We start from the raw sequence: 11,293 nt of genomic DNA, 5'->3' as shown, positions 1-11,293 counted from the left end.
CCTGAGTTGTTTCTGGTCAGCAGGGCTTACACTGGTGCCTTAGACCTGAGGCTGATCAGTAGAAGACAGGCTAGACCAGAAGCTCAGCCGGTGACCCTACTGGACCACCTGCCTGCACAGACCCCTGTTAGGTGATATCTCCAGGGCTCTGGGGCCCCTCCGCCATCACTGTTCCCACCCTAGCCATGAACCATGCAGACTTCATGCTTCCTTCGCCATCACAGAATGAATGAGTCTCTCTCTGTCCTTAGCAAGGGTTTGACTTCTGCTTTATAAAAAGCCAACTACCAGAAATAATGAACCCGGGGTCCCCGGGCTGACCATATCACAGGCTTGATGAGGGGACAGGCAGCCCAGCAGGGTGCAAGGGAGGGATGCAGACAAGAAGTGGCAGAGGTGGTCCAATCCTTGGCAGTCACGGCTCAGCTGAGAGGAAGCCACGTAGCAGCACGCTGGGCCCTCATCACCGTCCTGGGGGCCCTTCATGGAAGGGGCAGGGAGGTTCTGGACACTTCTGGAGCATTGCTGGTCCAGACAGGAGGGACGCTCTTCTTAAGGACTTGTCCCTGAGGCCTGGGGCTCAGCTGTCACCCCCAGTGATGAGTGGTGGAGCCATAGGCTTACCCACAGGAAAGGTCACAGGATGGGGTCGGAGCCGTTCCAGTTCACCGATGCCCCCTTCCACCTATGCACAGAGTGACAGATACAGAGTTAGAGCTGCAGGGGCCCACAGAGGAGCTGCCTCTTGTCCTCACTCACCTGAAGTTCCTGTCTCAGGGGCTTTGAGGATCTCTGGTTCCACCCTCCCTACCTCACCTCTCCACATTCATACACGAACCTACACGCTAGGCCCTTGTGAAACACAAATACACCTCGGACCCCAGAGAGCCATGGAGAAGACAGAAGCGACAGATCATTTGTTCATTCATTCATTCATTCATCCCACAAGGGTCTACTGAGAACTTCATCCGTGCCTGGCACTGGAGGGCCCTCAGCCGATGCAAGTAGGTGATTCACATATGCGGATCCGGCCACCTTCCAGGGGTACTGATGGTGACACTTTAAAGCACATGGGAAGACCGAGATATGGGAGAAGGCTGGAGTGTTGTCCCAGAGAAGGAGGGAGAGAGGTGGGGGCAGAGGGTAGGAAGCAGGCAAGGTGGCACACAGCACAGGACCTGAAAGCCTCGAAGGAATCTGGGCTTTGCTCTAAGAGCCACCGGAAGCCAGTAGAAGGCTGTGAGCAGCTCGGTAAAACACAGACTTGCATTTTTAAAAATTACTTCATGAAGCCTTAAGAAGCAGTGAGTACTGGGGTGCATGGGTGGCTCAGTCAGTTAAGCATCCAACTCTTGATTTTGACTCAGGTCATGATCTCCCGGTTCGGGGGTTCGAGCCCCACATCAGGCTCTGTGCTGATGATGCGGAGCCTGCTAGGGATTCTCTCTCTCCCTTCTCTTTAACCCCTCCTCCGATCATGCATGCTTTCTCTCTCTCAAAATAGATAACATTAAAAAAAAAAAAAGCAGTGAGTATAATTTTACTGTAGCCCAGGGCTGGATACAATTTAATACTAGTTCAATTCCAAAATCAGAATTATTGGAGGTGAGACCACAAAACATCCCAACACTTGATTTTAATACATGGCACCCTAGTGTTCTAAAACAGTGGATGGGATATTTCTGCAAGTTCTGGCACTGGCTGTATTACACATATACATACATCCTAAGGTTATATGAACTAAGAAGCAGGTGTTGCACACCTCAACAGCAGTCCTAGGGTGCAGACTTTGGGAACTGGGGTCTAGAAATGCTTTTCACAGTGTGGAGCTTGAGGAGAGAGCAGACATTTTCAAAACCTGAAGTTTGTCTTCCAACTGAAGTCAAAATCTTAACTGCCAACAGAGGAGGGTTAAAAAAAAAAAAAAAGGAAGCTTTTCTCACTTTATTTGCACATCTGCATTGCAAAGTCCAGTATCACTGAGATGGGAACTACAACCAGGGAGCGAACGGGTTCTCCAGAAGGAAGCCTGTTAGACTTCCCGATCGAATGCTTAGACGCACCAAGAGGTTTCGGTAGCCGTTGGCTGTAAACCCAACCTTCTCCGCCTGCATGAATAACCCAGACGCCCTCTGAATTTCTTTCTCCTCCCTTCCTCAGGCTTCCTCTCTTTGTCTTTCTTCATGTGTGTGCCTTGCTTCAATTGCCACATCAATGGCTCTGGTTTTTAGGTGGGGAGGGACGGCCCTCCCCAGGCAGTGGGATTACTTTCCTCTTGACTATGGGCAGCCTCTTGGTATCTGTAAGACTGGATTTTCCTCTGTTGAATATTTTGCACACTTTACACCAGCCCATTCCTCTTCAAATGGGCTAAAGATTTCTTGTCATGTGAAGAAAAAAAAATCTTAGTGGTAATTCTGTGTGTCTTGTTCCCGTGGAAAGGTTTAGTGTGGGAGATATTTGTACGTTGTCTGTTTTGGAATGATTACTATCCCGTTGTTCTCCTAGCTTCACCCAGCACACTGTGAGGACAGACGGAATCTGAGAATATAGTGCTCGTCATAGTCTAGACACGAGACACAGCCCTGCCTTGTGTGGCACATGCCGGTCGATGTCCCCAGAACTTCTTATCCAGTCTATACAGGAATGCCGAATTGCATCTTTTCGTTACAATGCTTGGCATAGAAGGCTGAAATGGTGGATAATGGCAGAAAACGTGCCAAGCCATGACTGTTACACTGCTTTAGCAAACTCGTCCTTCAAAGCTAGCTCTGCGTGCTCTTCATTATTGTTGATAATGCCCTGTGATGCTGAGAGAGCCCACCCAAAATGGGGTTGGCTGGCTTTTTCACAGCCAACCCTGTCCCTCCTGTATGAAAGGCTGGGAGGTGCCTCTCACCAGCCGAACCGTTCGATCCCTGGGATCCATCTGGTCACAAATGCTCAGAAGTGGGTCTGGATGTGCAAAAAAGTTTGCACACATTTCTAGAAGAGGTCTTTTCTCAAGACTAATTATTGGAAGACCTACTTCAGCAAGACACATTCCAAACATTACCTGTGATGACACACACAACCCTCTTGTGCTCGTCCACCGACCCTACCTCTTGCTCATCGTCGATCACGTCACGTGAATCGAAACGGTCGGTACCACTCGTTCCTTTGGCTGTGGGGGCATTCAGTGATTCTGTGGTGTCTGGGTGCTTTCGATTTTTTGAGCTGCTATGTGTCAGCACTGGGGCAGATCCAGAGGAATCTATTAGGTGGTCTGGGGTTGAGCCACTCTGATGGACTCCATCAGCATCACAGCATCCAATCACTGCTTGAAGAAGCACTGGGACTGCATCTGGAGACTCTTCAACATGACTGGGAGAGGTCAGGCCACTCCTAGGCAGTCAGCACCCAATGCCTGTGCTGTTTGGGACTGGAGTCGATGATGCCCCAGGGTAGCCCCTACAGGTCCAGTCAGTAGCAATGATGGATGCAGCTCTCACCTGCACAACTGAGCAGGCTGCGGGGGTAAGACAGGCTGGGAAAGCTCTGTGCTGATCACAGGCTCCAAGGGACTAGGCTGACCTATTGCGCCAAGTGGGTTACGAGTACTTCAACCATCCGCAGCAACGCGACTCGGGGCTTAATTGATTCTACCATGCAACTTGAGATTTTCAGTTTTCTTTCTCTGTTCATCATATGTGCAGTTTTGAAGCATGTCAGGAAAAAGCTTTTATTGTTCCATTAAGATTTATAGGTAATCTTAGGCATCAGCCTCTGTAAGTTTCTTATCAAAGTCTTGGACACTAGGGACACACCCTGAATCCAGACCCCCCCCAGGAGGCGGCAGAAACGAGGTGTGGAGGAGAGCAATGCTCCACCCACAGCCTCACTCCAGGCAGGCATCACAGACCCAGATTGTGAAGGTGAAACTATTGCCCAGACCACAATGGTTCCTTGCCCTAGTCGTGGCAAGAATGGGCATGGAGGTGGGGGAGTCAAAAGTACACCAGACTCCTTGTATCCCTAGAAGACCTACCCTCAGCCTGGCCCCTGCAGCCCTTCTCCACAACCCTCGCCATCCCTCCCAGTCTTCACCCCTGACTCTGATGAGCAGAGAGAGGTCCCTCCTAGGAGCTCCCAATCTGCAAATATCTCCGATCCTGGCAGCATGGCGTTTGGCCTCAATGCAGGGTCACATTTGTCTGCTACTCGGCACGCCACAACAATGGTCACCGAGTCTTACAGTTCGGGGGGCGGGGGGGGGGGTTTATGTTTAGTTTTGAGGCTTTTTACAGAGGTTAGATAACTCACTGCAGCCCAGCCAACAGGGGCCAATAGTGGGGAGAGCATTAGAAGCGCCAGAGAAAAGCAGTTCAGAATTGCTAGAAAATCAGAAATGTTTTTCAACGGCAAGGGCTGAAGACACAGGATACTGTGTTTGCGTGGGGATGAATGGTTCTCCAGCAGGAAAGTCCACGGTCAATTACAAGGACCGTAAACAGAGCTCTGCATATGCAATTAGGGACTAGCAGAGAAAGGGGAGGGATGAAACGGAACCGCAGACAGCGCAGCAGGCAGAATCCCAGCTCACTCATCCAGTGTTAATTCAGGACGTAAGAGTGAGAGTTTACAGCAGGCTTGCTCAGCCTTGGAGCACTGACATTGTGGGCTAGGTGATTTTGTTGTGGGGGCTTGTCATGTGCACTCTGGGATGTTTAGCACCCTCTTCCCCAGCCGTGATACCCAAAAATGTCTCCAGACATTGCCAAATATTCCCTGGGGCATGCGATCACCTGGCGAGGACCACTGGCTTAGGGGTTGAGCTCAGTGAAGATGCTGTGGTCCCTGGAGCTCAGGGAGGCTCAGCATCACAGAGAGGGCCCACCTCCTGGCCACAAATGAGGCCCTTGCCTCCCATGGGCCATCCCTATAGAAGAGCAGCAGGTACCTGCCTCCCCACCCCGATTTTCAGCATTGATGACACTAGTGTATTTCAGCAGGGGTTCTAGGGAGAACACCTAATAAAGCCTATAGCAGCAAGAAGAAGAGGACAGACCTGGCTTTAAAGCCCCCAGAGCTGACCAGTAGAAATATACTACGGAATTCCTCTTACTCACTGTGGATTTCCAGACTAGCATCCTGTGGGCAAGTTCCCCTTCCTGTGCCCCAGCCACTGGGAGCCAGAGCACTGTGGAATGAGCCCCATAGGCTGGCTCTCACCTGTGCGCCTTGGCCTGTGCTGTGCCCTCCACCTGGAATAACCATCCCTCATCCCCGCCCCCCATTCTTCAGGATCAGATCCAGGACTCCTCCTTCCAGAAGTGTTCTCTGACCCCAAGCAGCCTGAGGGTCCTTTCTCAGCACCATGTTATCATGGGGTCTCCCTCCACCACTAGACTGGAAGCCCCTCAAGGGCAGAGCTGGTATCACTCGCCTCTGTGCCCTCCAAGGCCTCTCAGTGCCAAAGCACAGGCTGCTGGGGTGCCGTTAAATGAACACACTCCTCCATGGCAGCTGCTTTTTCTGAAGCCCTGGGCGCCTGGTGGGGAAACCTTAGTCTTCGTGCACACTGCACTCTCCCTTGCCTTTGACCCAGGCAGTCACAAAGCACTGCCCACGGACCTCGTCCTCTCTTGTCCCTCCCCCTCTGTTTCTTCCCGATTGTTCCTCCTCCCCACACCCCCCCACACACATGAGCCCCTATGGTCTCCAAAGGAAAGGGATCCTTATACCCAATCAAGAGATGGGGAAACTGAGGTCTGGAGCAGAACCAACCCTCCTGGAGGTCATACAAGGTGACAGCAGCAGAGCCAGGACTCAACTGAGGTCTCCAGAGTCCCATTATGTACTCCTCCCTTGCATCATGATGTTGAGTATTCTGTGAACCCAACCACAAGGACACAATGGGCAGGGGTGTGTGCAGGTTGCATGACGGGGAATCAAAAGGGGCAGCTGGGGCCGTGGGAGCACCCAGGGAACCCTCCTTTGATGGGTGAGAGCCACTATGAAGAGGGCACCTGAGCAAGAAGGGTGTCCGCGGAGGCGTGAAGACTGGCACAGGCCCCCAGGCAGGTGGGGACACAGCTGAGGGAGTTGGGCACTCAGCTCCAGCCCCTGGAAGGCACTGTTCCCAACTGAAATTATATTTTCAATTTCTTGTCTGAGCCTCCAAATAGAAACATCTGTGGCCCAGCCCCAGGCCCTGGTTATGAGTTCTTTCCTCTTTCCTCTGGACTATTGACAACTGTTTCATTTTCTCCTGCTCTAGCTAGGCTGGAAGCTCGAGAGGTCACTCTGTGCAACTTGTTTGGAAATGACCATAAATGAGTCTGGTTTTGCTGAGATGGTTACAGAACAGCGGGAATGGGAGCGTGGAGGACAGACCCTACATTCCTGACACGAGTGGCGGCAATGGGAGACCTCCTGAGGCCGGGATGCAAGTCACACTTGAGAGCAGAGGTGGCGCAGGACCTGGGGTAGTTCGACTTAGGATCCTCTTCCCCGAAGGCAAAGCTGACAGTCTGGTCTTGTGCAATGTCGCTGTGGCAACAAAGCCAGGTGGCGGGAAATCACACTGCCCGCTCTGTGACCTTCCCCAGGGCTGGGACAGCACGGGCCTAAGCTCCAGGACCTGGGTTGTCTGTGACTCGAGGTGTGACCTGGGGCACAGACCTCCACTCTGGAAACCCCCATCTGTGAAAGGAAGGCCCACATCAGGTGGTGTTCAAGGGCCTTTCTGTGGATCTCGGCAAGTTGCCAGATGGGCCAGATGTGTGGTGTCCTCAGTGCTGGCCCGGGTGAGCATCAGAGGTCCTTATGGGGCAACAGAGCTGGGTTTAAGGGTAGCCAGCACATCTCTCCCTGGATTAGGACAAGGTCGATCATGAACTTCTATTCAATGGTGAACTCTCTGAGAGCAAGAATCCAGTCTTATCCGGCTGTTTCTTCCATGGAGTCCAGCCCAGAAGTTCCATGAAGTTGAAGTGATGGGCCCACAGGTCTGGTCCCTCCTGTGGTAATGACCTGAGACGTGGCCTGACTTCAGGCCATGGCGCCACAGATACCCCCTTCCTGTCAGGGTGGGGACCTCCTGTGGGAAGCAGGGCTCATCCCCCAAGAGACAGGGCCCTTTCTCCCCAGGGTCTTCACTGACCTTGAAGGCCACTTTCCCAAGTTTCTCCCTTTGAGCTGTTTGAGAATCTGGGATGAAAACAAGACGCAAAGCCTTTGTAATCCAACCCCTTGGAACAGGATTCCAGGAGGCTAGGCCTGCTGTTTCCCATTATAGTGGTATGTTATCTGATGGGTACTTTGGTGGGGGGGGGGGTGGGAGGAAGCCAGCATTCCCACCATTCACTCACCCACTCAGCTTCTCTGAGAATAGTACTGGGAAAAACCTCACAGCATTAACTGCCCAGGTGGACCCGCCACGGTGGGACAAGTGACAGGGGAAGCAGTAGGCACAGGATGGATGCTCACACCTGGGGGAGGGGGAGAGGAAGGGGGAGGGGGCAGCCCACAGTCAGGAAGAAAGGACCCCTGGGCCAGCGTGTTACAGCAGGCCAGATGCTAGAGGGTCAGCACTTGACTTGACATCTGACTCACAAGGCAGCCAGGAAGGGCGACGGAGGGATAGGCGCTACCCTCACCGGGCACCAGAAGTTCTCAAAGTGTAGTCCGGGGCAAGCAGTGCCAACAATTCCTGGGAACTCCCCAGAAATGCACATTCCCAGGCCCTACCTAGATCTCCTGAACCAGAACCCCTGGGGGTAGGACCCGCTGATCACACCCTCCAGGGATGCCTGCTAAAGCCTGAGGATCACACCCTAGAGCAAATCTTCCCAATGGGTGAACCAGAGATGGGTACGGGTGTGTCAGAGCATTGATCCACACATCCATCAAGGGGCTGGGTAGGGTCTGGGCCAACCAGAGTCCCCAGGCCAGTGCTGTGTGCTACACAATGTGTGCTACACAAGTGTGATTTTTTGACCTGAGACAAGGACTAGGAAACACAGCTAGATGCCTTGCCCAACCCCCATGCCCTGACAGTGAACAGGGACAGAAAAGGGAAGGGCAGGGACTCAGCCTGGACCTTACACCCCAGGCCAAGGGCTCACTCCTGGCTGCAGGCAGTGTTCCCAGTTTCCTCATCATTTCACCGTTTCGTTCCATGGCACACCACTAGAGCTGGGGTGGGTGGGGTCCTGGGAGAAGGGGACAGCTGATGGAAGAGGAAGAGGCACTCTGGGCCCGCGCTCACACTCAGATGGCTCTGGCCTCAGCTCCCTGATGGACCAGAGCTCCGAGTTATTGTTGAGCACTGGACAACTAGGGCTGAGCCCAGAAAAGTCCAACCGCTGGGCCCATGGGAGGTACTGGGTGAGTCCTGCAGTGGAACCATTCTTGGGGGAAGAGGAGTTTTTCCAGATGGGGTAGCTGGAGAGGTCCCGGTGATGCTCCCCAAGCCCGGACCCCAGGAAGGATAGAGAGACAGATGGAGGTCCTCAGGGCGGGGGAGGTGGGCAGAGCCTGTGCCTAGGGTGCGGTCCACAGCCCTGCTTGGCAGGCTCACCTGCAGGAAGGATGCCCCGTGGCCTCCCACCCGGTCCTGCAGAGGGTGCCAAGGCCAGTGTCACCTCCTTTTTCCACTGCCGCTCTTCTCTCATCACCTGGAATGAGTGGCCCTTTGTACATGAAAGGAAAGCGACCTGCATGGGCCTTTAATCCTCCCGACGAAAGAAAAGCCAGCACATGACCCCACAAGAATGCTTTGTGCCTGGCTTGGTGGGCAGGCAGGTGGACGGATGAACAGACAGACGAATGGATGGGGCGTCATGAGGGTTCCCAACATCTCCCGCATCCCCTCTCTGGGGTCTCCACTGGGAATGGGGCTCCAGTCAAGGCTCACTTGCGGGCAGGTGGGCAGCACCCCTAGGCTGCAGGCGAGCCCCCTGGATCTCAGGCGGTCAGAGCCACGGGGCCTCAGTATCGTCCACATCGTCCTCCATCCCAACCCAATCATTTCATAGTCAGGGACATGAGGTTCTGCCTGAGGTCACACCGGTCACACCGGGCCGCTAAGGCAATAATAATAATAGTAAGAGCTGTTTACGGAAAACCTGGTAAAGTGCTAGGTGTTCTTCACAACAAGCCTGCGCTTGGCTCGCCCGTTTTCCCTGTCTTACAGCTGACAGCGTGAGGCACAGACAGGAAGACCAACAGCTCATGGCTGGAAAGCAGAAAGACCAGGGTTCGAACTCCAGAACCCAACGCTCACCACTTGCAAGTTCTACCTCTTCCCCGGAAAGCACTGGAATCCAGGCCTCCTCTTCCCCTCCCTGTCCCCCCCACCCCCGCCCACTGCTCCCCGAAGGCCTCCAAGTCATTGCCCGAAGGCTTTGTGGAGGGCCTGCCTGAGGCTGGGGGTGGCCCTCCAGAGTGCCGTTCCCAGTCCTGGGGCCTGGCCAGTGGGCTCATGAGTGAAGTGAGCCCCGACTCACCCCGAGTCTGAGCTGGACTGGAGGAGTCAAGGACCCCCACCCTGTGTCTGAGACTATAGGGCCCCTGGCCCGGGGTTCAGAGCGCCCAACCCGCACCAATAGAATGACTGGGGCTGCTCCTCTCTAATGCCGAGGGTGCTGCTGCTACAGGAAGCCATCTGTGAGCTACACCCTAGGGGCCACTGAGGAGTTGGGCCCTCTCGCCATCCTACCCGGCGCCTTCCTATCCCCGCCCCTCCCCGTACCCGTCCTTCCTCTTGGTTGGACCTAACAGCACTTGCCACATGTGGTGGCTACCTCAAGAAGCACCTACTCATACCATCACCCCTGCCACAGGGGCATCCTCAGAAGCTGTCTGGAGACCGGTCACCTCACAGGTCACACACGTCTCCACGTGGGCCACAGAGCCCACAAGACGCTCCATACAAACAAGCCCCAGGCACTGCGTCCTTCCATTCTGCAGGGGCCCCGCCTCACCGTACACTCCTGGCTGGGGAGACCCAGAAACCCACCCTCCTTCCCACAGGTCCAACCACCCCCAACCACCACACCTCCCAGCCACTCAGGTGAGGTTCCACAGCCAGAGACAGACCGGACTCACCTGGTTCTGATGCAGAGCTCGAGGGGCGGGACGAGGTCATTGTCTCTGTCCTCAGGGATGGTCTGGGTGGTGTCTGGGGGGGCAGGAGAGAGAGGCGCCCGCTCATCAGCCCAGGACCCGAGCTCGGCCTACAGTTGGCATCGACAACCCAACTCTCCGGCACCTGCCCCACTTCTCATCTCTATGGGACCCACCCTTGTTCTCACCTATCAGTTCTCTTCTGAACCACAGCACTCTTCTCATGGCCTCCTACCTCCAGTCTTCACCCCCACCCTCCTGCCCCCTTCAGCTACCAGAAAAAGTCTTTCTCAAAACACATCTGATCTCATCACTCTCCTGTTCCAAAACCTTCCATGGCTCCTCGTTGCCTGGAGAATAGAACCCAAACTTGTCGGCATGGTATTCCAGGTCCTCTACTACGTGGTCTCAACTCCACCTTAGACCCCCCAGTGCCATCAGTGTCTCAAGGCCCAGCTCTGGCCCCTCCTGTAGGAGGACCCGCCAACACACCATCTCTGATCCCCCAGTCCAGACCCGGGTCTGCACGGTTCTCTGCCCCAGGGACGCGCAAAGCCCGAGGGTACAGGCCAGCGGGGGGCAGCGCACCCACGGTCAGCCGGATCTGCTCCTGCTGGTTGGCCAGGCCGTCGTAGTAGTACAGGTCGAAGAGCCTCTCAGCCCTCCAGTTCCTCAGGAGCTCCGGATGCAGGCTGAAGAGGACGCTGAAGTGGCTCTCACTGCACACCACCCAGATGGGGAACCTCGGAGTCTTCAGGAAGCAGCCCACCTGGAAAAGGCGGAGGGAGCGGACAGAGATGTCTGCGCCAGCACCAGGGAAAGGGCCTGAGCATCATCCATCCAACCCCGGGGTTGGGCTGGCCTCAGAGAGACCCTGCTGGGGATCACGGCCTGCGTGCCACGCTGGGGCCCCAGGCACCACTCCCAGACACCAGCTGGTCTCCCGGAGCCAACCCCAGCACTCTCTGGGCCTTTGCCTCACACACAGTCCTGCGAGATACCCCGGCCGGAAACCCAGGCACCCCTGCCACTTCCTCTCCCACACCTCGCTGGTTCACAGTGCGCCCATCCTGCCTCCAAAACTCCCTCACAGCCAGCCTCTCCTCCCCAGACGATGGCCTCTGAAGCGGTTCTTCCACACCCCCAGACCACAGCCGCACCAGCCTCTCACCAGCACCCCCAC

General features: G+C 55.0%; 1 protein-coding gene and 1 pseudogene across 1 annotated transcript in view; both read right to left on the bottom strand.

Annotated features, from left to right (window-relative positions):
* Positions 1-242: 242 nt before the first annotated feature.
* The window catches only part of MINDY4 (MINDY lysine 48 deubiquitinase 4), a 110,074-nt gene continuing 99,023 nt past the window's right edge, over positions 243-11,293 (bottom strand). The window contains exons 16-18 of the mRNA XM_047097363.1: positions 10,699-10,879; positions 10,093-10,165; positions 243-685 (exon numbers count right to left, since the gene is read on the bottom strand). Coding sequence (XP_046953319.1) covers positions 637-685; positions 10,093-10,165; positions 10,699-10,879 — 303 coding nt within the window. The 3' untranslated portion in view covers positions 243-636. The remainder of the gene's footprint in view (positions 686-10,092; positions 10,166-10,698; positions 10,880-11,293) is intronic.
* On the bottom strand, positions 1,992-8,989 carry LOC124525038 (oxysterol-binding protein-related protein 9-like; annotated as a pseudogene).

This window comes from Lynx rufus, unplaced genomic scaffold (genome assembly GCF_022079265.1).
Source record: "Lynx rufus isolate CCGP_SWC_20201006 ecotype Redwood Valley unplaced genomic scaffold, mLynRuf1.p SCAF_4, whole genome shotgun sequence".
Taxonomy (NCBI): Eukaryota; Metazoa; Chordata; class Mammalia; order Carnivora; family Felidae; genus Lynx; species Lynx rufus.
The sequence above is the reverse complement of the archived record's forward strand: the minus strand, read 5'-3'. Positions and strand labels throughout refer to the sequence as shown.